General features: G+C 47.0%; 1 protein-coding gene across 1 annotated transcript; it reads right to left on the bottom strand.

Annotated features, from left to right (window-relative positions):
- Positions 1-615: 615 nt before the first annotated feature.
- FFAR4 (free fatty acid receptor 4) lies at positions 616-26,383 on the bottom strand. Its single transcript, XM_056130404.1, has 3 exons — positions 25,767-26,383; positions 13,522-13,650; positions 616-1,257 (listed from the first exon to the last, which is right to left on the bottom strand). Exons 1-3 carry the CDS (start codon positions 26,331-26,333, stop codon positions 868-870), a joined length of 1,086 nt encoding a protein of 361 aa, XP_055986379.1. The 5' UTR covers positions 26,334-26,383; the 3' UTR covers positions 616-867.
- Positions 26,384-26,756: the final 373 nt, after the last annotated feature.

Here is a 26,756-nt window from a genome sequence, read left to right as displayed (position 1 = left end):
AGGCTCATATGACTGAATCTTTCTTGTGACTGATCTTTTGACCCAGATCCCACCTTTTAGACCTTTCTAGGTCTCTGTCATCTCCCATCAAGATTGCCATCAGTTTCCTCCCTTTTTCATGATGGCATAAGACGTACAGACTTCTCTGTAGTGGTCCTGCCCTTCATTAGTAGAGAAGCAAGTTCTCTGCAGACAGGGGTTCTGGCTGCCTGGCTGACCTGCCTGTTTGTATTCTCAGCACCCCAAAACACTATTGGGCCAGAGCTTGTTCTTAGGAGGCACATGGTGTGTAGGTGGGAATGTAAGGAATTAGTATGTTCTCATCCTCAGTTACCTTTTCTTTCTGATTTCACTACACTACTTTTTCCTAAGGGGAGTCAAGGCATTTAATACAAATGAAAATTAACTTACCTTTGATTATTCCTTGTGATTCTTCAAATGGTCTTGACACTAATGAATGATTACAAGGCCTTTATAAGTCCAAGACAGCAACCTGGTGTGGCCCTGATTCTTCAGAGGATAAACCTAGTCCCTGAATCAGGTGCAAGACTCACTTCAGAAACCAGGAAAGTGTGGCTCGGTCAGTAGGAGATATGATTGCTGAGCAGTTATAAATAAAAATTTATTAAATGCCATCATGTTATAAACACACTGCAAAAGTTCATATTTAAGGGAACTCATTAAAAGTCCTCTTATGAAGGATAAAATTGTTACACTGATCACCCCTTAATTTACAGGCACTGTAAATGAATTTTTGCGTAGGTTACATTTTCATAAAGTAGGGTGTTAGAAACAAAGGTCCTTTAATAAAAAAAAATTCCAGGGCTTGCCAAAGAGTGACAGGTTCTGTGTAAAGAGAAACATGAACTAGTTGGAAATAATAGATAAATCATTTCTCCGGACAGACGTGTCTGTAAACATGGCTCCCTTTTCTGAGGAGAAGAAGCAGTGAAAAATTTTCCTCCATTCATTCCTGAACAGTGACATGTTATAAAGAATGGGATTTAGGGCAGAGTTGGAGAAGGTGAAGGCCACCACCCAGAAGAAAAGGGATGGCCAGATGACTAGGTCTTGCTTGAAATTCTGGATCAAGATGAGGAGGATGGTGATGATGATGGGACTCCACATGATGAAGAAGGAGATCATGAGCAGGAAGAGGGTGCGAAAGAGCCTGAAGTCTTGTTGGGACACTCGGATCTGGTGACTTTCCGAATATGCCATGTTCACAGTCAGCCTTCTCCTTGATGCCTTGGTGATCTGTAGGAATATGAAGAAGAGCTGGAGTCACAATTCACTATACAAAGTCAGGACATGGTCAAGGAGGGGTGGGAGGGGTTGTTTTAGGGAGAGCAGAGAATCCAGGAGTTGGAATCTACTTTCCCCATTGCACGGGGTCTATGTCCCACACTCAATGTGGTGCAGGACTGGAGAATGCCCTTCTCAGAGACCTGGCACTTTCCTTGTGCGTGTGAGATGTGCTGGAACGAAATGGCCCCTGAGTGGCCTCCTGAGAAATAAGACAGAAAAGTACCCACGTTGTTAAGGAGTTGATGAAACCAAGTGAAAGCTTGGCCTGGATAGTCTGGTGATGGGTATATGTCAACAGGAAAAATGTACAGCCTTGGTGTAAATGATCCAAATGTAAATGATCCAAAATTCAATTGTAAAAACTAATTTCCAAATTGATAATATTGTGTTGGGGGCTTGGGGGCTGTTGGGAGGCAGGGAAGGGCACAGGCATCACAGAGACCTGTGATACATACAGAGACAATCTCTCAGCTTCTTGATAAAAAATGATAATGGTCCCTGATATCTGGGGGCACTTACCTGGGTCCAGGCAAGCTTTCCTTAGATTCTCTCCTGCCTTTTAAAGCCATTTCTACAATTGAGTTGGATCTTTCAGTTTTTATAATGACTGTAAGATACCTTTCAGCAATAACCATCAGGAAACTTTAAAAATAGAAGCTGATTACACACAAGCCTTAGAAATTACACAGCAGGCCGGGGCCATGGAGAGATCAGAGAAAGACTGACAGAGGGTCTGGGGCCTATTTCCTGGGGTTGAATGGTGGAAAGTCTGAGACTTCTCAGGTTTTATTGCACTTTAATGCACTCTTTATTGGTGCATTCAAACGATGAGTGGGAATTCAAAGTGGAAAGAAAGGCAAAAAGAAAAAGACAAAGTAAATCCCAACTGACTGGTTACCTGAATCAACCCAGATCTAGAAAACAAAAAGAGCCTGGGGTGAGGGGGGACCATGTTTGCTTAAGTTACCCGCTCTGAAGTGGGTGCCCCTTCGACCAGGATGTCTGGACACCACAGGCTTAGAGAACTGGGCAGAGTCCTCATGACTGGTATGAATGCCCTTATGAAAGAGCCCTGAAGTCCCCACGCCCTGTGACCACACAGTGAGGGGGTTGGCAGTCTGTGCCCTGCCTCAGCCCTCAACGCCTCCACAACTGGGAAGAATAAATTGCTAGAGTCTGTGAGCCACTTGGCCTGAGGTGTTTTGTTAGTGCACTTCTGAAGGACTAAGAGGCACTTTTCAACTGTTGTTACCTTTTGGAAAGAGCTAAATAAATAATCCCACAAAAGCAATGTGCACTCAGGGTACAAACTCAACAATATGACACTGAAGGGGATAGAATAAAAGTGTAAGGCCTCAGGGTCAGAAGAGACAGCAGAAGGGTTAAGGCAGTTCCCTTGCATGCAGTCAGTTGGGGTTTGATCCTTAGCACCATTAATGGCCTCCTGAGCCCTACTAGGAGTGATCTCTAAACACAGAGACAGGAGTAAGCCCTGAGCAATGCCAGGTGTGACTTAACCATTCCTTTGCTTCCACCTTCTGCAAAGTAAGGTCTCTGGACCTTCTGGTCTTTTATACTGTCCATTTATACTCCTTCCAAGTACCTAAAGTTAAGAGTTTGGGGCAGTTCTTATAGAAATATTTTCCTCCCCCAAATCATAGGCATTTGCACATTTGCTTTGTCCACCAAGGAGTCATAGCATGGTCATACTTGGAACCATGTTTTCCTTCCATAGCAGCAGTCTTCATGCCTGTTCCTTAGCAGTCTGGAGAGAAGTCTGCTCGTTGCTGTTGCATTTTAGTAGTGGTTGAGAGATTCTGCTGGGTGCTCTTTAGCACAATTTATCCAGCTTCCTCTTGACGAGTCGTTTATTTAGTCATGTGTGTGGAGAGAGGGGGCAGGGATAGGTATCTGTTGATTTGATATTGTTCATACTTGTCCCTTTCAGGCTGGGGGTAATTGGGAGATGCAAAAGGGTGTGGCAGATGGGGACACTCTTCTCTTTCTTGGGCTCCCTTCCTTTCTCTGGGGCAACTGAAAATGTATCATTGTCTGATGTCAGGCTGCTGAGTTGGGGCTACCGAAGGCAGTCAGGCAGTGCTCATTTGTTATGGCAGGTGCTGCCAGGAGACCTCTGAAAATGAAGATGTGACTGGGTGGTGTCCCCACCAATGCCTGGGGTAGGATACTGCAAGGGGAATGACATCTTCATCGACAGAATCTGTGGCACCACTACCCAGCTACACTGTGGCCTCTGAGTAGAACCCACTAGACGGTCTGGGGACAGTCACCTCACATGGGGAGCATGCAGTCCCTTATCCAAGAGAGGGCCACTGACAGAATAGCCCGTCCTTGTTCTGCATTCCGCTGGCGAAAGGCTAGCTTTGACTTGCCCGTGAGAACGATGGTCTAAAATAAACAGACATAGCCGAAAAGTAACGTTGCTGATAAGCCAGAGATGCTGAGCAGAGCCCTGCAGTAACGCTTGCTGAAAACTCCAAACTGTTCAGTGCTCCCTATTGCCATGCACATCCCTTGATGGGGTAACTGCTCTTCGTGTACTGGCAAGTGCTGTCAAAGGACCCCGCTCCTAATGCTTATAACAGCCTCTGGTACATGGTAGCAGTGAGCAGAGCCTGCATTCCAACAGAAGGATGCCCAGCTATACACGTTCGGAAGGGTAATCTGGACTCTGTCTGGGGGAGACCCTGAAGGGCCCCCCTCTCTGTCAGTTAGAGGTCTGGCTTCAGCCTCAGTCAGAGAAATGGGTTTTAATTGGCAATGGGAATTCTTGCCCATAAAGGCCCATCTACTGGAACAGGTTAGACAGAAATACACAAGAAGGGTACTCTTGTCCCTGTCCCAGCTGAAAACAGGCCTTCTGAAACAAGTCTACACTGTGCAACCTTTCTGCTGGAGGTGCTATATGGTGTCCAGCATCTCAGGAGCACCTCCTAGCTCCCTGGGAGTTGTACAGCATGACCTGATTTAAATGCAGATCCAGAGGCATTAGCTCCTCAGGGGAGGGGCTGAGGACGAGCCTTTCCAACAAGCTCCCCTGCCTGCATTAACTATCCAGACCTGCTGCACCCCTTTATTCTATAGGACAGGAAACCGGTGCCCCTAGAGAGGTTTTAGCCGTGCTGCTTTGAAAATAGGAGCCTCATAGGCACAGAAGCGGGACCTGTGACAGGAAAGGATGGTTCTGCCGTTTCAGGGTGCAGGGTGGTGAGTGTGAGGTGAGTCTGAGCACCCTGGCAGCTGCCCTGGAAATAGATTCAGTGCCTGCCCTGCAGTCCCCCATCACTCCCTCAGTTTCCACAGAGCCAAGAGATTGGGATGGGTGGGGAGACAAAGGTAGTTGACCCACTGTGTGCTGGAGCCCATGTCTCTTGGCCTGTTTGTTTCCAGCCTGAGACCTTCCAGGGCAGAAACCCGATTGTCACCACCACCTCCCAGGTCCCTGTGAGCAGCCTCATTGATTGAGTCTGCCCACATGGGACCACATAACGGGTGTCTGGAGACTTGGGAGGCCACACTTCCCAGTCCTCAGGAGCTCCTTCTTCTAAGATTTCTTGAATTCCCCAGGAGGGAAGTCATTAGACACAATGAGCATCTTTGGGAAAAATTAACTCCAAGACCGGAATGACTGCAATTATTCTCCACAGAATTCCTTGTACTAGCTCATTAAAGGGGAACTGGATTTGGTGATGAAATGAGAGTTCTTGCTCACCACAGTGTGGTCATTTCAGGCCACTGCTTGGGTGAAGAACAGAGCAAAAGATGCTGCATGAACAGACCCCGCCTCAACAGTGAGTATAACAGGAGCACGGCTGAGCGTGATGTGGAGCTCTCTGTGGGCCAGGCCTGGCTCTATCCATTTGTCACAGAAATTATCAAAACAACCTTCACAGCTGGGCTTGTGGTTTATACAATTATGATTTCCACCTCAGAGATGAGGGAATGAAATGCAAGTAATGTGCCGGAGGTCACTGCACTGTGGGTGGGGCGTCAGAGTTCCCAGCTGAGGAGAGCCAGCTCAGTGGAGCTGAGGAGCAGCTGGATCGTACAAGGTCTGACAGAGCTCCATTCCTGCCCACCCTCCCTTCCACCACCTGCGCTGCAGGGTGGGATCCAGACATGACTCCCCTTACATCTCAGACACATGCACAATTCACATGGGCACAGCCGAGTGTGGAAATGGCATGTAGAATCACAGTAAGAATGTGTCATTCAGTCAGATGAAGAGGGATAGACATAGAAAGATTGCATTCGTCGGGGGAACATAAAGTAACAAAATAGGAGATGAACACCCAAAAGTGGCTGAGATTAGTACCAGGAATTTTGCTCCATGGCTTGGAGGCCAGCCACACATGCTAGGGGAAAAGGGAGCCCAGATAGAGAAGGAAGCACCAAATAAAGGGTGTTGGGAAAATCCTCCCAGGATGGGAGAAGCATGCTGAAAGTAGACTAGAGACCAAACATGATTGCCACTCAATGCCTCTTTTGCAAACCACGACACCCAAAAGGAGAGAGAGAACAAATGGGAATGCCCTGCCACAAAGGCAGGGTGGGATGGGGGGCTCTGGGGGGATGGGAGGGATACTGGGACCTGTGGTGGTGGAAAATGGGCACTGGTGGAGTGATGGGTACTTGGTCATTGTATAATTGAAACCCAAGCACAAAAATTTGTAAGTCTACAACTGTACCTCATGGTGTCTCACTAATAAAAATTTAAAAAAAGAGAATGTGTCATTCAAATGACAGTTGGTTGTTCTGAAATCTCCGTGACCAAGAGACCTGAAGAGTAAGGGCACGTGTATGTGTGTGTGTGTGTGTGTGTGTGTGTGTGTGTGTGTGTTTGTGGAAGGTGGTGGGGGGGTTATGACAATCACTCTAATACTGACAGGGTGGATGTGGAGGTCTTCTCCTTGACTGTCCCTTCCCAGAGTATAGGCTGGGAGTTGGGGGTGCTGGGCAGCCCTGTGATTGCCACACCCCAGTGCTCTAGAAAGTGGCTGATGATGACTTAGTGAATAGACAGACAAACGATGTGATTCATACGACAACTGAGTGTACCCTGGTTGGTTTTTCTTTTTAGCACTGAATAATTCTGCAGTGTCCTTTTGTCCCCAGAGCCCAAGGATCATTGGAGTGAGGAGGAGAAAGGGCCCGCTGGAACCGAGTGTGGTTCTGCCCCGTTTCCACCCCGTCTCTCCACATGCTGGAAGCTGGGACTCCTCAACCAGTCATCCTTGCCCACAATGCCTCTGGCAACGAGCTGGCTGCCTCTTCAGCTTTCAGAAGAAACTAAATGCTCAATTACCTTTAGGGGATTAACTTTAATTCTGGAAACAAGTCTGTGCAGTACTTGGTAGGTAAGTAGGAGCTGTCCTCAGCCTTCTTTGGGGAAGAATAATGGAAACTCGAGCTGAAGTGACTCGTTCAAATACTCATGATCAAATAGAGGAAGAAGGAGGTCAGGGCTCCTGGGAATATGGGCATCAGTCAGTCACAAGACACTCAATAAAATTCAGATGCCTAGAGCACCCCTCAGATACTCTTATTCTGGGGGTCTGAGAGAGATCCAGAAAATTGCCTATTTTCATCAATTCCCCAGTAATCCTTAATCAAGAATAACAAGGTTTTATGTGCCCCTCCCCGCCCCCAAGAGACACTATTTTTATTTTTTGGCAGGAGAGTCACACCCAGCAGTGTCTGGGACTTACACCTGGCTCTGTGCTCAGGGATCACTCCTGGAGAGACTTGGAGGACCATATGGAATGCTGGGTTCAAACCCAGTCGGTCACATGCAAAGTAAGTACCCTATCTCTCTCTCTGTTCTTCCTTCTTAAAACTGTCTTTTGGTCCACATCTAGCTCCCGTTGCCACCAGGGAAATGGTCCAGCTTCACAAATGATCTTGGAGAGATGCCATTTTTCCACTGTGGGTCCCAGATATCTGGAGATTTTGTGAGATGGGGAAGACCAAGTTCCCTCACTGTCGAAGGCCCAGTGCTCCACCCATTTGCATCCAGTTTCCTCCACCACTGATGGAGAATTAAGCCAGCTTCCCAACTGACATCGAAGAGACTCTGGCTTCTGATCAGCCTAATGCTAAAGCTCCTGAAGCACGCAGCCATGTATGTGACCACGCGACATCTGCAAACTTCAGAGAGCTGACACCTAAGTTGGGAAGAGATAATTAGATGGGAAAATTGCTTAAAGTCCACTAAGCCCAATGCATGAAAACAATAACACAGAAGGCTCAACTATCACCTAATAGCCCAGTAAATCCTCAGACAATGGCTTTAGTAATAGCATCACTTGATATAAGTTGCAACAAGCTATATAAGGTAATAATTTTGTGCCTGCTAAGACAGCAGGCTTGGGAGTTGGGTGGGAAACTGGGGACACTGGTGGAACCTGGGTCACATTGGTGGTAGAACTGAGGTCATATTGGTGGTGGAACTGGTGTTGGAACACTGGAGACCTGAAACAACTGTATTGTAAATCACATTTTATTAAAGTTTCATACTTCCCCCAGCCCCCCTTCCCCCCCAAAAGTCCTGTATTTTGAAGACACCTGCCTTCAAACCCACATGCACAAATAAAAGCAGTGAGAAAAGCTTCTTCTTATCTCACACCTGGGGCGACAGGAAGGAGAGTGTAGGGAGGAGGAGGGTGGAGGGGAGTTCATTGCCAGGGGTGAAGGGGAGGGGCAGCATGTAGAGGATTTCTCACTGACCCAGCTGGGGTCCCTGGGCTTCTGTCAGGAAACTCTGTGGTGAATCAGCAGTCTCACTGAAAAGCCTCTGTCAGAGGCCCTCCCTGCCTGAACATCTTCAGGGTCAGGTCCCACTAAAGGGTGCGCTTCTTAGCGTGCCTGCACGTTCAGTGGAGGCTGACTCCATTTCTCAGTTACTGAAGGGTTTCCCACCTTCAAGCCATAGACATTCAACATGTACTTCTTAACCCCCTAGGACGGAGCAAGCATTCTTACAGGGCCGGACAGGCAGCAAGAAGCGAGGCCACCCTGGCGCCCTGCACTGTGTAGAAGGGGGACAGGCCGAGAAAAGCAATAAATGTACTGACTGGCACCAGGTGGAAGCATCTCCCGGTGCTTGGCAACTGTTGCTGGGTGATCATGTAAATCAAGCCTCAATAGCAAGCAGAGACAGCCTGAGGGAAGCATTGGGAGTGGTCTGGAAACTATTTCCCTGGGAAGCTACATTGGAACAGGCCGTGGAAGACGAATAACAGGTCTGAGTCACAAGGAAAGAGGAAGTGAGAAGCAGAGGGCACGGAAGACTACTGGCTTAGGCACCAGAATGGGCCCGAGAGAAAGGTCTAGGTGAAGATGATTCCTCACTGACCCAGATGGGTCCCTGGGCTTCTGGCAGGAAACTCTGTGGTTAATCAGCAGTCTCACATAAAATCCTCTGTCAGAATCCCTCCCTGCCTGAATATCTTCAAGAGCCAGGCCCTACTACAGGCATAGACGAAAAGGTGTGGGTGCGCTTCTTAGCGTGCTTGCATGTTCAGTGGAGGCTGACTCCATTTCTCAGAGTTACTGAAGCATTTCCCAACTTCAACTTATACTTCTTAAACCCCTAGCGTGGAGCAAGCATTCTTACAGAAGTCGACTCTGCAGCGAAGGACCCAGGTGAAGACCCCCATGCCTTGCTCAGGGTGGATGCAGCTACCAAAATGGGGCTTTTAAGGCATTTTCCCCAGGGAGACTCTTGGAGCACCAATGCAGAGGAAGTCTAGGGAGGAGCACCTTAATGTTTTTCTGCTCACACTCATTCCATGTTGCCTGAGAACATTTTATGCTATCGGGTATATAAAATACAAATTAAACATTTACCGATAATGCACCATAATTTTATTTTGAAACAATTTTTCATGATTCCCCCCTTCCTCCGATATCCAGTTTGAAAAGTCATCTGGGGGTCATGACCCACAGTTTAAGTAACTAGTCTGGTGGAGACAAATTCTGTTTATAGGACTGATTTTTTTTTTATTGTATGTATCTTTTTTTATTTGGCTTTCTTTTTCCTGGTTCATTCATTTCTTTTTTTTTTCTATTTCTTTTTTTTTCTTTTTTATTAGTGAAACACCATGAGGTACAGTTGTAGATTTACAAATTTGTAAATCTACAACTATAGGACTGATTTTACTGACTCCTGAGTAGGTTCCTAAAGTATATTTGCATAATATAGGCCCTGATAACTCCTGCAGCAAAGAAACTATTTAATTCTGATTTACCTAGCATACACCTTCCACCCAGCTCCGTCCCCAACTCATTTGATCATAGAATTCAACATCTAACATCACCGGAGTGCTAGAGAGTGCTTTATGGGGTACTCAGAGGAGTAACAGCAGGGAGATTTGAAAGCAGCTATTCGCTGGCCTATTGCTGATGCTTAAGGCAGAGAGAGTAGTGACTAGCGAGTTGACTGGCGACAAAAGTGGGGATGCAGTGGCTACAGATGATTTTCTAACTGGTCCCTCTGAATACGAATGATTAATTTTAATGTTCAACTGATTTTATAGTTATGTCCTTCAGAGAAAAAGCTCAGCATTCTCTTTGTACCTGCTTTCAGGGCCATCACCTTAGCAGATCCAAGGGTGCCAAAGGAAGACTAATGTCATTGTCCTCCCGGGAAATGGGCAATGGTCAGTTTCGTCAATGGGATGGAAACTAATCTTTTAAAAGTCTTATATTTGCACGAACCTCGTGATTTTCCACTTTCATGATGATTATATTTACACTCTTATTTTATTGTGCTAAAATTCCACTGAGGCGCATCTGGTGCCAGGGAAAATTGAGGCCACATTAGTTACATGATTGGCCTAAGGTCACCCAGGAATAAGGTGTGGGTGAGAATCTGATCTTACCACTCCGTTCAGTGGTTTTCCACTACCCAGAGGTAAAGGCTCTGTTGGCCCTTTCAATATGCTTCAGCAAGGCCCGTTCTAGGGCTGGAGATAGAGCAATTAACTAAATAGTCTCTGCCCTAATGGAGGGTGACTCTAGGGGGAAGGCCAGATGGCAAACAAATAAACATATGCAGGGGAATATGGCAGGAGTGGGAAGTGCGTGGCCCAGAAATAAGTCAGGATCAAGAACATGAGGATGACAAGGAGAGTCTCTGAGAAACGGCCTCTTGAGTAAAGACCTAAATATGAAGTGGAACAGTGGTTGCAAAAATATCTGAAAAAGGAAGATCCAGGAGAGGAAGTGGCAGGTTCCAACGCCCTGAGGTAGCAGAAACATTGTCTGAGGAATGATCCCAAATCCCAAATGTGGACACTTGACAGAGGAAGAGACAGGAACAGGGTGGCAGATTTCAGGTGATTCAGGACTTTAAGATGAGAACTTTGAATTTTATCCATATGTAAGGAAAACAACAGGCTCTGATTCATGTCCTTGATTCAAAGCACTGTTTTAAAATCTAAAATCATGACTGATAGTTCAAGTCCACAAGCTATCATGAAGTCTGTAGCAGTCAAAAAAAGGAAAACTGGTCAAGGTTCTATATGGAAAGCGTCTGGTTCCTTGCTCTCCCTATGAACTAGGGTTAAGAGTAAACGTTTGCACCCCTCCAGCCTGCCCTGCTCAATTGACAGAACTGTGTTCTCACCATGTTTCAACTCAAAAATCTCAGCAGTCCCTCCTGGAACAGCTTTGAAAAAAGGCTTGAAGGAACAGTTTGGCCCAACAATAGCAGGTATAAAGGAGTCATCCTTTGGTACAGACAAGCATGACACTCCATCAGTCACAGTACTCCTGTTGTTCATTAATTTGCTCGAGCAGGCCCAGTAATGTCTCCATCATGAGACTTGTTGCTACTGTGTTTGGTATATTGAAGACTTTACCACGCACGGCAAACGCTCTACCACTGTGCTATCGCTCCAGCCTCTTGACACTCCATATATTACAAAAAAACATATCTCTTCTGTATGTTTCACAACCATCTCCCTTATTGGAATGGTGATTGCCATTCTCCAGGTGAAAGAGCTGAGGTTCAATGAAGGCAAACAACTTATCCAAAGCCACACCGCAAGTAATTCAAAGCCAAATTAGTAAAATAATAACTTTTACATTCACTCAGAGGTGTGAGACATGAAATAGAAACATCACTTTCATGTCTGTCTTTCTGACCCTTTGTCTCTTCTCTTTCACCTGTTTGTGTGTGACCTTTTCCATTTGTGTAGCACTAAAAATTTGCCAAGTGGTTTCACATGTTCTGCTTTAGTTTCAGTGCACCAAGTAACAGTGCCCTGGTCTGTCACCCCTTCCTTTTCTGGATAATGTTAAGTTCTCATTTTTGACCAATCTCCACACCATGTCAACACTTCACACAAAGCAGACCCATGAAAAATGTCTGAGAAACTGGGGAACACAAACTTTTGGTTTGTGTGCCTTTGGACAAGTTACTTAACTTCTCTGCAACTTGATTTGCTCATTTGCAATTCTACTAGGATTAAATGGTTTGTTCCTGGCACGCTCAATTTAACAATAATGTTGTATAAATAATTTTTAAATCTGTCCTATATTTCTCTGCTTTTTTCTCCCATTTCTTTCAACACGATGATAATAGCTATCACATAAGAGCATATGCACATGCCAGGCCCCAGAGCAACCCCTTTATCCACCTTTACTCCATGCCTGAATCAACTTCCTGTTCTTGGAACAAACACGGACTCCTGGGGGGTACAAGTAACTGATTGGGAAGAGTCTAGGGGATAACGTGAGAGGGAGGTGAAGGAGGTCTGAAAGAACCCACAGATTAGTGGACCCAGGCAAAGGTTGACCTAGTTTAAGTTCTGTACATCTAAGAAGATTATAGATCCTCGGTTTCAAAGAAAGGACTATGAGAGTAATCAGATGGATAGCAGGGTCTGCTGACACCCACTTATACATGACTTTTTGTCAGGTGCACCATACGATACTATAAAACCAACATTCAACACCTGTACACATGAACTTCTGTCCATGCTGCTTGCCCGGCTGAGAAATAAAGAAACTGACTGGGGGTTTGGGAGAGGAGAAACAGGCTGAGGTCATGTTCACATCTCTACCAGGATCACTTCCTGTTTCAGCATCCTTTAGGAGACTTTCATTCTCTGGGAATAGGGGTGTTAGCGATGGTAATGTACTCAAAGGGACTTTTGGTCATGTTCTGGCTCCCATTCTATTCCAGGCACTGCTTTTGTGTGACCGACTAACTGCTCAACTGTACGTGTGAGCTGGGTGTGTGTTTCTGTAGGCATATTACACTGTAATAAAAAGCAGCTAGAGGTGTACATTCTCTATCACTACATTGCTATTTGTGACGGGGAAATAATGTGCTCACTCCAAACGTCTATAAAAACAAATGAGGGTGCATCTGCATGACAGAAGACCATGAAGTCATTAAAGATAACAAGGCAGATATGGAGATATGGAAGCTGATAAGGAAGGGATATTACAATATAGTGTTAGGCAAAGAAAGCAAGCTCCAGGAAGTCAGAACTATTTCAAATATGAAAACAAATAGAACATTGACTTGAACTATGGCACATCGTTGATATTTGGCTATTTCATATAGTTCTTCATGAATATGTACGCATATATTCCATATGCTAGGGAAAAATACATATGAGAAAAATGACTTGAAAACCACATGTTGAATGGTCAATAGTCCAAGTAGAGAATTTCTTCATTGTGCTTTTCAAAATGTCTTTGAAATTTTGAGTAATGAGTTTGTATTACTTTAGTGACAAGCAAAAGACAAAAGATAATAACAAAGATTATAACTCATTTAAAAAAAAAAACAGATTCTCTGCACCCAATCCCACACCCTTCTATTCTGGGTGTATGATTTTTTTTCTCTTTGTTTTATGCTTCACTCCACTTCTGGGGTTTCCTGCAACTCAACTGAGGATGTGTAATTCCTTTTGGGGGTGGTGGGGAGGGTCTCTTCTCCTCGTTTATTTTCTAAATAAAAGTATTTCACTTCAAAACCAAAGCACCAAATCCTCATTCATGAGTGTTGCTGAAGGAGTGGATGGATCCAATTCACTCCAGGACATCCAGAGAGCATCAAACTACATGTGGGCTGGTGCGAATACTAAGGTAACTTCCAAACCCAGGAATGCTGATGCCACCTTTTATGCCCTGAGTCCAAACAAAGGTCAGTTGCAACAATGAAAGCACACATACCTGTAAAATTTTGGAGTAACCAATCACAATGAGTAATCCTGGCACCAAGAAGTTCACAGTAACAAATAACACATCCCAAGAGATTTCTCCGGCAATGCTGGGCCAAATCAGTGTGCAAACTGGAATTTCCTAGTAAAGAAAGGAAGAGAGCATCATTAAGTGTGTATTTTTTTTTACTGAGTCTGCAACTCCAGATCTATGCTTGCTCACTTTCATAAACTGAGTTGCAAAGAGCCTTAGAGTCCTCTCTTTCTTTATTTCACAGTTGGAAAACTGAACCCTGAAAGGTTCTGTAGTGATACACCACACACAAGCATCTCAAAACCAAATACATCCAAACATGCTATCACATTATGTACACTGAAGATAACAGGGTCTAGGTGAAGACCAAACACTCAGACCACTATCAAATATTGAACACTTCAGGCTGCATCAGAGAAAAACATAGCTCATTCCTTGTCAGTCCCAGTGCCCAGATGAGAACACTGTCCTCCTGGAGGAGCATGCAGCAGCCCCAAACTAGACACAACTACAAATCTCCATTCCAGAGATGCAAAACATGGAATGTGTCAGAACTGTGTAAAGGTTATAATTCACCATCTCACACTAGATTGTGTTAAATTCAAAATGTCCGACACTAAAGATGCTGAACATGGGGTGAGGGGCTTATTGAACAGTTACTAAGAACTGTGGTAATGTATCTTTCAACATATAAATAGGTCAATTAAAAGTGCCTCTGCCAAGAGGCTAGAGAGATGATACAACGGGCATGAAACGTGGCCAATCTGCATTGATACTCAGCACCACATGTCATCCCTCAAACCCCAAACTGCTAGGAGTGATCCCTGGAACAATCAAGTGTGACCCCCAAAACAAAAAACAACCCCCCAAGAGAATCCATCAATCCTTCCATCTCTCTCTCTCTCTCTTTCCTTGCCCCCAAACACAATTTCTTGTGACTCCATGACAACACTTTCAAAACTGTTCAGAAAACAAGTTGCTTCAAATACTTCCATACTGTAGAACAGACTTTTTTTCTTTGTTTGGTTTTGGTTTGGGGCCCACAACTGGTGGTGCTCAGGGATGAGTTTCTCAGTATCAGTGCTAGGGATCAAAGCCAGGTCTCTGGCATGCAACACATGCACACCAGCCCTGTAAGCTTTCTCCAGAGAAGAGTTTTCCCCACAGAACAGACAAAATCTTTCCCCACAGAACAGAATTTTTTCCCTTAAATTTTTATTAGTGAAACACCATGAGGTACAGTTGTAGACTTACAAATTTTTGTGCTTGAGTTTCAGTTATACAATGATCGAATACCCATCCCTCCACCAGTGCCCATTCTCCACCACCACCAGTCCAGTATCCCTCCCACCTCCTTCCCCCTATCCCACCCTACCTCTGTGGCAGGGCATTCCCTTTTGTTATCTCTCTCCTTTTGAGTGCTGTGGTTTGCAAAAGAGGCAATGAGTGGCAATCTTGTTCGGACTATAGTCTACTCTCATTGCACATTTCCCATCCTGAAAGGAACCTCCCAACACCCTTTATTTGGTGCTCCCTTTTCTATCTGAGCTCCCTTTTCTCCTAGCATGTGTGACTGATCTCCAAGCCATGGAGCAAACCTCCTGGTACTAATCTCGGCCACTCTTGGGTGTTAGTCTCCTATTTTGTTACTTTATGCTCCCCAGATGAATGCAATCTTTCTATGTCTGTCCCTCTCTTTCTGACTCATTTCGCTTAGGATGATACTTTCCATGTAGTATCACTTGTACGTAAATTTCATGACTTCATCCTTTCTGACAGCTACATAGTATTCCATTGTGTAGATGTACCAAAGCTTCTTTAACCAGTCATCTATTCTTGGGTACTCAGGTTTTTTCCAGATTCTAGATATTGTAAACGGTGCTGCAATGAACAGACAACTGCAGATGTTGCTTCGACTATACTTTTTTGCCTCTCTGGGGTATATTCCCAGGAGTGGAATTGCTGGGTCAAATAGGAGCTCAATTCACAGAACAGAATTTTATGAACACTTTCTGTGTAGAAATACTTGCTATTTTTGAATGGAAGAAATCTTTTATCCTTCTTGTTAAAAATGTTGTTTTGTTTTTTAGGTAGCACTGTCCTCCCATTGTTCATTAATTTGCTTGAGCGGGCCCAGTAACGTCTTTGTTGTGAGACTTGTTGTTACTGTGTTTGGCATATTGAATATGTCACAGGTATCTTGCCAGGCTTTGCCGTGCAAGCAAGATACTCTCGGCAGGCGAGATAATCTCAGTAGCTTGCCGAGCTCTCCCAGAGGGGCAGAGAAATCGAAGTCAGGTCGGCCAAGTTGGCCGCGTGCAAAGCAAACGCCCAACTGCTGTGCTATCGCTCCAGCCCTGCTATTGCTCCAGCCCATTTTTTTTGAGATAGCATGATTAAAATAGTGTTGCTATTTATGTTTAAGTATACAAAGTTACTGCACCTCCAACAGTATACAAAGTTACTGCACGTCCACCAGCATCAAAGTACCTAATACCTTCCATCACTGTTCTTAGTCACTTCTGGTCAGCCCCTTCCTTCCCTCACCCCACTTGGAAACCCTCAGTTCTGCTGTCAAAGTAACTGATTGTTTTCACTGGATAAATCCAGAAGTTTCTACATGGAAAATATCATGCTAAGTGAAATGAACCAGAAAGAGAGGGCTAGACATAGAAAGACTGCACTCTTCTGGGGAATATAAAGTAACAGAATGGGAGTCGAACACACAAGAATAGTTCAGATAAGTACCAGGAGGTCTGCTTCACGGCTTGGAAGCTGGCAGCACATAACAGGGGAAAAGACAGCTCAGATAGAGAAGGGAACACCAAGTAAAGGATATTTGGAGGACTCCCTCGGGATGCGAGATGCATGCTAAAAGTAGACTATAAACCAAACACAATAACCACTCAATACCTCCATTGCAAACTACAACACCCTGAAGGAAAAAGTAATTGAAAGGGAATGCCCTGCCCCAGAGGTGGGGTGGGGTGGGGGGGATGGGATGGGAAGTGGGAGGGCTACTGGAGAATGGGCACTGATGGAGGGATGGGTACTCGATCATTATATAACTGAAACCCAAGCATGAAAGCTACTTGGTCACATGGGCACAAAATTTTGTACCTCATGGTGTTTCACTAATAAAAAAAAATCCAGAAGTATGATTATCATCCATAGCATCAGCCATTTATTCAATCAGTTTTATTAAAGTTATAATAAGCAAAGAATTTTTATCATTTCTTAATATGTGCATAACTGGGTGACCAAACTCCAAATATAGTTAAATCATCATACCCTTCAATATTAACAGTCATCATATCTAAATATTTATTGAGCATTTATTCTGTGCTGAGCAATACTGCCTGCTTTATCTTACTGAATGCTCACAGCAACCTTATTAAAATGCATTGCTACGGGGCCAGAGATATGGCTTAGTAATAAAGTGGACGCCTTGTGTGTTGGAGATACAAATACAATTCTTTAAAGGTTGCTTTCTCCCATTGCACAGAGAAGGAAATCTAGACTCAGAAACATCCTCTATAACAGTAGTTTATTTGTTTGCTTATTTATTTTGCTTTTTGGGTCACACCCGATGGTGCCAGGGGTTACTCCTGGCTCTGCACTCAGGAATCACTCCTGGTGGTGCTGATGCTGGGAATCGAACCCAGGTTGGCTGCATACAAAGCCCTACCTGCTGTGCTATCGCTCCAGCCCCTAACAATAGTTTATAACACTAAAATTTAGTCCTTTTGTAGTATGAAATACTTTCCTCAAAAACTAAATCATTTTAAGAGCTATCCAGGATTTACCAAGAAAACTATAAGGCAAGTCCTTCCGGAAAGAATGCTTTCATTATACATTATACCTATGCTCTGAAAAGAGGTGAAGATGTTGATTCCTTTTTTTTCTGTTTTATTTAGATGGCTTTAGAATACACTGGGAATATCAAACTTTTCTTCCTCTATTACTCTCCTATTTATCCTGATGAGAGACTGTTTATCAGTTCTTTCTACTTTTGGTGATTGGAAAGCACATCTCATAAAGATCTCTTGTATATTGGCAGCAAGATTACCATAGTTTTTAGGTAATCTCTGCTGACTCTGCTTGTACCCAGACCTCTGCCTACCAAACACCCCTCATTCCAGTACACCAGTAGACAACATATACCAGCATCTCTCCTAGAGCGGCAGTCAGAAGAAACGGGTTTCAGCCTTGAATGTGACTTGGTCTCTATTTCCTATACTTTTGATGGAAGAATGCACAGGTAGAGAAGGAAAATCAGATGACCCCAGTACCATTTCTCAAAACCACTAAGAGATCACAAAGACTTGTCTAGAGTATCTGCTAAAATTGTCCCAGATTTAACAAAATTTTGTAGGAAAATGTGGAATAGAACAAGTTGCTCTCCCTGCTTTAGGGACAAAAAGAGTAGGCCCTTGGGGCTGGAGCAATAGCACAGTGGGTAGAGCATGTGCCTTGCACGTGGCTGACCTGGGTTCGATCCCAGCATATGGTCCCCTGAGCACCGCCAGGGGTAATTCCTGAGTGCAGAGCCAGCAGTAATCTCTGTGCTTGCAGGGTGTCACACACACACACACACACACACACACACACACACACACACAAAGGTAGGCCTCTAAACAATAGGCCTAGATGCTGGAGCAAATGCACCTGTGTGAATGAACTAACACGTGGCTGTATGGGTTCTCACACACAGTAGAAGAAAGACTGAAAGGACAGACTCCACAGCTAACACTGTTTTTCAGTGAGTTTCCAGTTACTTTTATTATTTTAGCTTATCTAGATTTTCTAAACTTTCCACAGTGTGTTTATATGACTTTTATATGAGTGGGAGAAAGCAGTAAAAGTTCATTTTGAAGGGCAAACATCCTCAAACATGAGACATATTACCCTTATAGTTTAGAAAACCTAACATAACCCAGCTACTTTTTCTTTTTTTTTTGGAAGTAAAACAGATTTTATTTGGAGGTCTTGAAGGGAAAAAGGAAGAGAAAGTGGGAGCGATTGGAGAGTAACGTGCTCAAGAGAGAACCCGGGCTTCTCCCAGGGTGGAGAGAGTCCCCTACACACATACCAGCAGTAGACCTGAAAGTATTAAAGTACAAATCTCAAAAAGGGAGAGATGTGGGTGACACATGTGCATAGGCACCACATATGCTTAGACACCACACGTGCTTGGCCACATGGGCACAAGCAGTACATGGGCTCCGGCAGAATATGGGCCACGGGCTCCGTTTTCAACAAAGACAATACAGTTGTCCCGACAATCATCCCAAATGCCATGACCCCCATGACGATGCTCTTTCATTTATTCCAAATGGCCACACACAGCAGTGCCGAGATGGGGATGCTTCTGATGGTATGTTGGAGGAGGGAGAAGTGCACACCAGGGCTGTCCTGGGCCATGCTTGGAACTTCGTGGTGCTAAGGATTGGTTTCAGAGCTTCGCACATGCTAGGCATATGCTCCACCACTTGATCTGTCTTCTAAAACCTGTTCCTTCAGATGACTGGTCAAAGAAACTTTGGTACATCTACACAATGGAGTACTATGCAGCTGTTAGAAAAGATGAAGTCATGAAATTTACATACAAGTGGTACTACATGGAAAGTATCATGCTAAGTGAAATAAGTCAGAAAGAGAGGGATAGACGTAGAAAGATTGCATTCATCTGGGGAACATAAAGTAACAAAATAGGAGACTAACACCCAAGAGTGGCCGAGATTAGTACCAGGAGGTTTGCTCCATGGCTTGGAGATCAGTCACACATGCTAGGAGAAAAGGGAGCTCAGATAGAAAAGGGAGCACCAAATAAAGGGTGTTGGGACGATCCTCCCAGGATGGGAGAAGCATGCTGAAAGTTGACTATAGACCAAACATGATTGCCACTCATTGCCTCTTTTGCAAACCACAACACCCAAAAGGAGAGAGAACAAAATGGAATGCTCTGTCACAGAGGCAGGGTGGGATGGGGGGATGATGGGGGGGATGGGAGGGATACTGAGACCTGTGGTGATGGAAAATGGGCACTGGTGGAGGGAAGGGTATTTGATCATTGTATAATTAAAATCCAAGCACAAAAATTTGTAAGTCTACAACTGTACCTCATGGTGTTTCATTAATAATAAATAAATAAATAAATAAATAAAACCTGTTCTTTGACTTTTTGATTTGTACTCATGAAAATATTCAGATACAGAATTTGATGAAGGTGCAAGATAGGGCCACATACATCAACTAAGGGGCATTGACTGGCCAGTGTAAACCAAAGGACTGATTTATGTGCTCTTTTGAAGAGTCATAGTATCATTGACTCAGTACACAATCTATCCTCATTTTAAGAAAGAATTTTAAACCAGGTACTAGGTTCACTGACAGAAATCTAACTTGGAAGTATAATTTTGTGTCGAGGATTTGACTTCAGTCTTTTTAAACTGGGGTGTCTAACTTAAAGGATAATGGAGGTGGTCAGAATCACACAATACTCTCTGTACTCCTGCACATTTGAAATGTTTTCTGATTTTTTTTTAAAGGGAAATTAAAACCCTCAAAGTGCACTGTTCAGTTACTGAGCTACTGAACTGGAGCTGGCGGAGTCAACAAGAGTGCTCTTGAATTCATTTGCTCAATTCTCAGGGACCCAGCCACTGAGGTCACCACGAGGATGGGCAGAGTTCAGCCCTGGTCTTGAAGAAATATGATGCCACAGCGCCAGGGAGAGGCAATGCAGAACATGGGAAAAGGCTGGAAATACACAGAAAACTATGGAAGGATAGAGTTTCACCTGGCAAATGCATGAGGGCTGGCATTTCCAGAAAGGTAATACAGTGGGTTAAAGTGCTTGCCTTGACTGCGGCCAACCCTGGCTTGATCCCTGGCACGGCAAATGGTCCCCCAATACCGCCAGCAGTGGCCCAAAAACATCTCAGCACAGCCAGTTGTGGCCTCCCAAACAAAAGAACAAAAACAATCAAAAATAGGAAAAGGAAAAGCAACAGGCAGTATGGAACTCAGGTAGATGTGCTGAAGTGTGACTTGCCTACCTGCTCATTTCCCCCTCTCTATCACATCACATCACATCACATCACATCACATCACATCACATCACATCACATCACTTTCTTCATGGTAGTGATGCTGCAACACACACTTTCCTCATCCTGAACCCTAGCTCCATGCCCCTGTTCGGAAGACATTGCTGTAGGATGCCTCATTCAAGGGCATTCACACTTTTAATGGTACCCTATGAAAGGTCCTAGCTCCATCAGTCAAGAACTCCTGCACCTAGATGCCCATCCCAGTCCTGAGTACTGGGCTTGCTCTCCTTCCCTCCCCACTTACCACCTCCTGCCATCACCTGGGCTTTCTCCTCTGTTGTAAAGCCCCTCCAGAGCCCTACATTTTTGCCAGGCTAACTTTGCATCTTCACACTCAGCTGGGATATTCTTTTATAACAGTCCCCTGGGGGTGGGGACATCTGTCTTTAGACACTGCTATTCTGATTCCAGATGCTTCCTGGAGTGTCCCCTAGGGACACCCTCTCACAAAAGAAGGAGAAGGAGAAGGAGGAAGAGGAGGAAGACATAGAGTAGGAGGGGGGAGGGAGAGGAGGGGGAAGGGAAGGGACCTGAGTCCCTGACACATCCTGACACATCCCAGGGAGGGGGAAGAGAAGAAGGAAAAGGAGGAGGAGAAGGAGGAGGAGGAGGAGGAGAAGGAGGAGGAGGAGGAGGAGGAGGAGGAGGAGGAGGAGGAGGAGGAGGAGAAGAAGAAGAAGAAGAAGAAGAAGAAGAAGAAGAAGAAGAAGAAGAAGAAGAAGAAGAAGAAGAAGAAGAAGAAGATGACTTCAAGATCATTTCAGGAATTGGAAATTTTAGTAGGAAATCTCCTCTTCTATTAGCTTCCTAACAGAAAATAAAGAAATGTCAGTGCATGATATTTTAAAGGTATCCTGTAATATTAGCTGAAGCCTGAATGCCATGTTTGTCTCCTCAGCCAATGCACATGTAATCAGGGCAGAGAAAGGCCATGGAACTTATAAGAGAGTGGGAACTCTAAAACCCTCTGAGGACTCAATAAAGGAGCCTCCTTGATGAGAAGGATGGTGATTTGATCATGTCACTGATGGTAGGGACAGGGTAAAGAAGGGAGACAGGGAAAGAAGCTTTGCAAATGTTTGTGCAATAAGGAGCAGCACGTCCCGGTCAGGGTGAACTGGAGCAACTGCCAAGGAGGGTCGGGGCCTGCCTGGGCCACGGCACACACAGGCAGGAATCCCGCTGGAACACGCCGAGCTCACCTGGCTGACACATCCTGGTTGCTAGGCTGTGCCCACCCTTTCAAAATGGCAGCCTGTTATTCCACAGCGATCCAAAGACTCCCACTGTTTGAAGACTATTTAAAATGTTTGCAACCAAGGATAAAGAACTAATAATAGCTACCAGTGCTGAAGCACTGAACTGTGTCCGTGCCAGGTGTTGACCCACTTACTGAACAGCATGAATCCCTGGCTGTCCCTGGAGGCAAATTCCATTAGCAAACCCATTTTACAGGTGAGAAAAGAGAGGTATGGAGAGCCGGGATAACTCACTGGTGTCACACAGCTCCTAAACGACAGAGAGAGGACTCGAACTCAGAATGTTGGACCCCACAGCCATGCTTCTAATTACATTTTTCCCCCTAGCATGTTTAAACATAAGTATCATTTCCTCCTCTCCCTTCAGTGAAGTCTTGGGGTGTTAGCTCATACTGACACCCACGCAGGACCAAATGGACAAAAGGGCTAGACATTGTTCCTGTTTAGGGGAGTAGGTTTCAGACTATGGGTATCCGACTCTGGAAACTCCGAGAGACCTGCGGTTTGAGAAGGGGATCCAGTGTGTGTTTGGCTTAGCTGTTCTCTCAGCCTTGCTTTAGGTAGGAACACATGCCCCTCATGCCAACCCACCTACTTAGAACACAAATGCAAGGAGGTGGCAGACTGGAGAGCCCGGAAGTTGGGGTGACTGAGAGATCGTCAGTGTGAGACTCAAGGCTGACTCAAGAGACACTCCTCCAGCTTTGTTTCAAAACAGCCTCACTCCTCTCCTGTTCTGCTTCCAGCAGAGCTCTCCAGTGGCTGAGTTCCTTTGCTCAGAGACAAGTCGCCCAAGTTCAGAAATGGGCAGGGGTGTGTGGGAGGCGAGGGGCAGGGAAAGGACGAAGAATGGAGAACTGGCAAGGCTGTCCCTGTTTTTCTCCTTATCAGCTCCCCTGCTCTGCCTCTACTGATCTCAGGGGCTAGGGCAGCTGCTGCCAACTCATCTTGTGCCCAAACTTGCCAAGAGCCTTGTGAGTCCATTTCCTCCCACGGCTCTTAAGCCTCGGGAGGCATTTCTGCACTTGAACTGAAGCGTGTGTGAGCGCGGGGTGTGGGGCCGAGGGAAGACGAGCATCGCTGGCCCCACAGAAGCACCTCACAGCAAGGCGGGTCTGGCCACTCCTCGGTGCTTTCGGGGTCCCAGCCCATAGAGCTGTCTTCCAGGAGTGGCAGACAGAGGGCAAACCAGGTGCCTCTGTTTGAGTGGCAGCCTTCTCCTTCAAACCTGGAGCTGCATTTTTTGTCTGCCCTTTTGGCTGGGAGCCGACCAGAGTCACCTTTCCTAGCATATTAGCCAGTTAAGGTGGCTTGTACCTAAAATAGCTACAAATAGGAAAAGAGGCACAAACACATGCCTAGAAACTTACGATACCCTTAAGGTCCGTCTCATTGACCACTGATTCCCTGAACCTCACCTTTCTGTTTTGTGAGGAAAGAACAAGGGAGAGATCAATTCTTCAAGTTCTGCTCTTAAAATTACAGAAAGACTGTCATTCAGTAAAGAGAATGACTTTATTATTTATTTATTTACTTATTGCTTTTTGGGTCACACCCGGCTATGCACAGGGGTTACTCCTGGCTCTGTACTCAGGAATTACTCCTGGAGGTGCTCGGGGGACCATATGGGATGCTGGGAATCGAACCCGGGTCGGCCGCATGCAAGGCAAATGCCCTACCCGCTGTGCTATTGCTCCAGCCCCAAAGAGAATAACTTTAAAAGAAAAAAATGTTTAAAAATCTGATGGCAGGACTTCATGCTCCAATCCCATTGGACCGAACTCTGGGCTCCCACTGCTTCACATGCATCAGTGTGGCCCTGGTGTCTCCAGGGAGGGGACTCTGGGACTGCCCACTCAGCCCCCGTCCTTGCCTGCCTCTGCCACATGCACCCCACAAGCTCAGCTAATCCCAGCTTTGCTGTCCCCTAGGTGAGACCCAGATGTCCTTTAATCAGTGCCAGGTTCTACCACTTAGTCACTCAAGGCCTTAGAACCAAAATAAACATAAAACTTCATGATGTATCTACACCTGAAAGAAACACTTAGGAAAGAGACATTCAGTTTGCATTTTGTTAAGGTAAAAAAGGTAAAGGCCCTCCCGCTGATCGTCGATTTGCTCGAGCGGGCCCAGTAACGTCTCCATTGGAGACTTTGTTGTTACTGTGTCTGGCATATCGAATACTCTCGGTAGCTTGCCGGGCTCTCCGAGAGGGGCGGAGGAATCGAACTCGGGTCGGCCATGTTGGCTGCTTGTAAGGCGAACGTCCTACCGCTGTGCTATCGCTCCAGCCCTGCATTATGTTGAATAGAAAAAAAGAAGGAAAGAAAGAAAGAAAGAAAGAAAGAAAGAAAGAAAGAAAGAGAAAGAGGAAGAAAGAGTGAGAGGAAGGAAGGAAGGAAGGAAGGAAGGAAGGAAGGAAGGAAGGAAGGGTATACAGGACCCAGATTTCTACACACACACACACACACACACACACACACACACACACAGGTCTTGTGGGAGAGACTGACCTTTCGATGCCACCCTTGTGCCCAGGATCTTGGAGTGGACACCCAGGGGACTAACAAGTAAAAGTGGCTGTTTGAACCACCTGCAGGTGACATCTTCTTCCCTCTGGAGGACTGTGGCTTGTGCTGGTTTCCTCAGGGCCCCCATATCCCCTCCTAGCCCCAGGTTTGAGCAGTGTGGGGCCTGCCTGGGGGTGGAGGTGGGGGAAACCAGCCACCTGGGCTGAGAACCAGACCCTTGGGAGGCTGAGCCGGAACCAAGGCTTCCCACCTTCCTGCAGTTTGGACGCCCTCGCCCCCCCCCCCCCAACGTCCTTTTCCTCCACCACTCCCAACCCCCACCCCACCCCACCCCAGAGGTGCCCACAACCTCACACACTCGCTGAACTACCACCAGAAGAGCCAGCTGTGGTCCACTGCCTATGATCCTGGACCGCCACGGGCCCCTGCGGGCCCAGAGCCAATGTCATCTGAACTGAACCCTTCCCACGGAACCCTTCTCAGATCGGGGACCTTCCCCTCTGATAGTAACGACAGTGCCGGCACTCTGCCCAGAATAAAGTTCCCGGGCTCAGCCCTTGGGTGCTGAGAAACAGTTCGGGCACCCTGGACCCTTTGAAGCCACCCACCCAAGGTAAGACCCCGGGCTACTCTCAACCACAGCTCGAAAATGCCTGCGGCTATAGACGGGCATGTCATAAGCCCGCTGGAGGCAGCGCCAGGCTTGCTGCAGCTGCAAGGGACTCGAATGCCCTTGCTGGCCCTGCTCCTTCACAGGCAAACTGCCCGCGGGGCCTCAAAGCTGCAGCCCCAGGCAACAGCCCGTGCACATCTCAGCTCCACCTTGAACTAAGGATGAGAAGCTTTGGGCAAGATTTTATTTCTCTGGGCATAGCGTCACTGTCTTCTCTGTAAAGTGTGTAGGGGAAGGCGGGGTAGATAATGAGGATAGATGCACCCAAAGAGAAGGCAGAATTGAAGATAATGGGATTAGCCGGTCCAGCCCCCCGCCCCCACGTCCCATCCAACCGCCTCCCCGTTACTTCCTTCTCCTTGCTCTAGCCACTGAGCCGTCCAGGCATTTCGGGCGGGGGTGGGTGGGGGCACTCCACTGAACACTATTCCGTGTCGCGTCGCGGGACCTACAGGGCAGGGTGGTAGCGAACCCCGAAGAGCCCGACCGTCCAAGCGCCCCGCCCCGTGGATGGGAAACCACAGGACCCGGTTCATTTCGTGATTCCCCATCCCAAAGCCTGGCGTTACCGTCGGGTCCCGGCAGCCCTCCCGGAACGCGCGCCCCTTGCCCTGGCTCCCGCACCCCCCTACCGCCCGCAGCTCACCTGGTCGGCGCCCGGGAGCCGCTGCTGCACGACGTGGAAGAAGACGCAGAGCGGCAGCGCGGCCACGGCCGAGAAGCCCCAGATGAGCGCGAGCAGCGCGCCCCGCAGCCGCCGGCCCGGGCCCCGCACCCCGCGCTGCAGGCGCACGATGCACACCATGCGCTCCAGGCTGACGGCCGCCAGCGTGAGGATGGTGACGCTGCCGCTCAGGCTCATCACGTAGAAGAGCAGGTGGCAAGCGACGGGGCCCAGCAGCCAGGCCTCGGTCCAGCGCACGGCCAGCACGGGCGGGATCGCGCTGGCGAAGAGCAGGTCGGCGCAGAAGAGGTTGAGCACCAGGCAGGCGGTGGTGCCGCGGCGCCGTCGGCGCGCCACCAGCACCAGGGCGCACACGTTGCCCAGCACGGACACGGCGAAGATGAGCGCCAGCACCGCCGTCTCCACGGCGCTCAGCACCAGTCGGTGGTCGCCCTTGACGTCGGAGAAGAAGGGGAAGCGGGTGCGGTTGAGCCGCTCCAGGCTGTGCGGGGGCCCAGGGCCCGCCGCCCCAGCGCGTTCAAGGAGCATGCCCGGCGCCCCGGAGGCCCACTGCCCTCTGCGGAGCGCACATCAGGGAGGCGACGGAGCGCCAAGGCGGGGAAAGAGGGAGGGCAGCGGTTGCGACATTTCCCCTCTGGCCCCCTCCTGCCTCCCGTCCGCCGAGCAGCGCCGGCTCTGGGCTCTGGGCGCAGTGCGCTGAGTCCCGGGCGCGCGGGAACAAGGAAGTGCCAGGCGACAGCAGCTGGAAATACCCAGGCTGGGAGGGAGGTGGCAACCCAGGAGGAAGCCCTGGCCCCGGGCAGGTAGACCTCAACTAGAGAACCAACCCCTGCCCCACCCACCAGGGCTTGCGAGGACTGGCTAGTGTGCCTAACACTGGTACCCAGTCCGGAAAAGCCTTTAAGCCTACCCTTGCGGCTAAAGTGGATCTAGGGAGATCCATCCTGCAAT

The sequence above is a fragment of the Sorex fumeus genome, unplaced genomic scaffold (genome assembly GCF_029834395.1).
Source record: "Sorex fumeus unplaced genomic scaffold, SorFum_2.1 ptg000078l, whole genome shotgun sequence".
Lineage (NCBI taxonomy): Eukaryota > Metazoa > Chordata > Mammalia > Eulipotyphla > Soricidae > Sorex > Sorex fumeus.
Note: the sequence above shows the minus strand (reverse complement) of the source record. Positions and strands in the feature narration are given on the sequence as shown.

Coding starts and splice junctions, on each gene's coding strand:
- FFAR4 (XM_056130404.1), bottom strand. CDS start 26,333: ATGCTCCTTGAACGCGCTGGGGCGGCGGGCCCTGGGCCCCCGCACAGC. Junction 13,651..25,766: donor GGCTCCCGGGCGCCGACCAG/GTGAGCTGCGGG, acceptor TTTCTTTACTAG/GAAATTCCAGTTTGCACACT. Junction 1,258..13,521: donor GTTACTCCAAAATTTTACAG/GTATGTGTGCTT, acceptor ATATTCCTACAG/ATCACCAAGGCATCAAGGAG.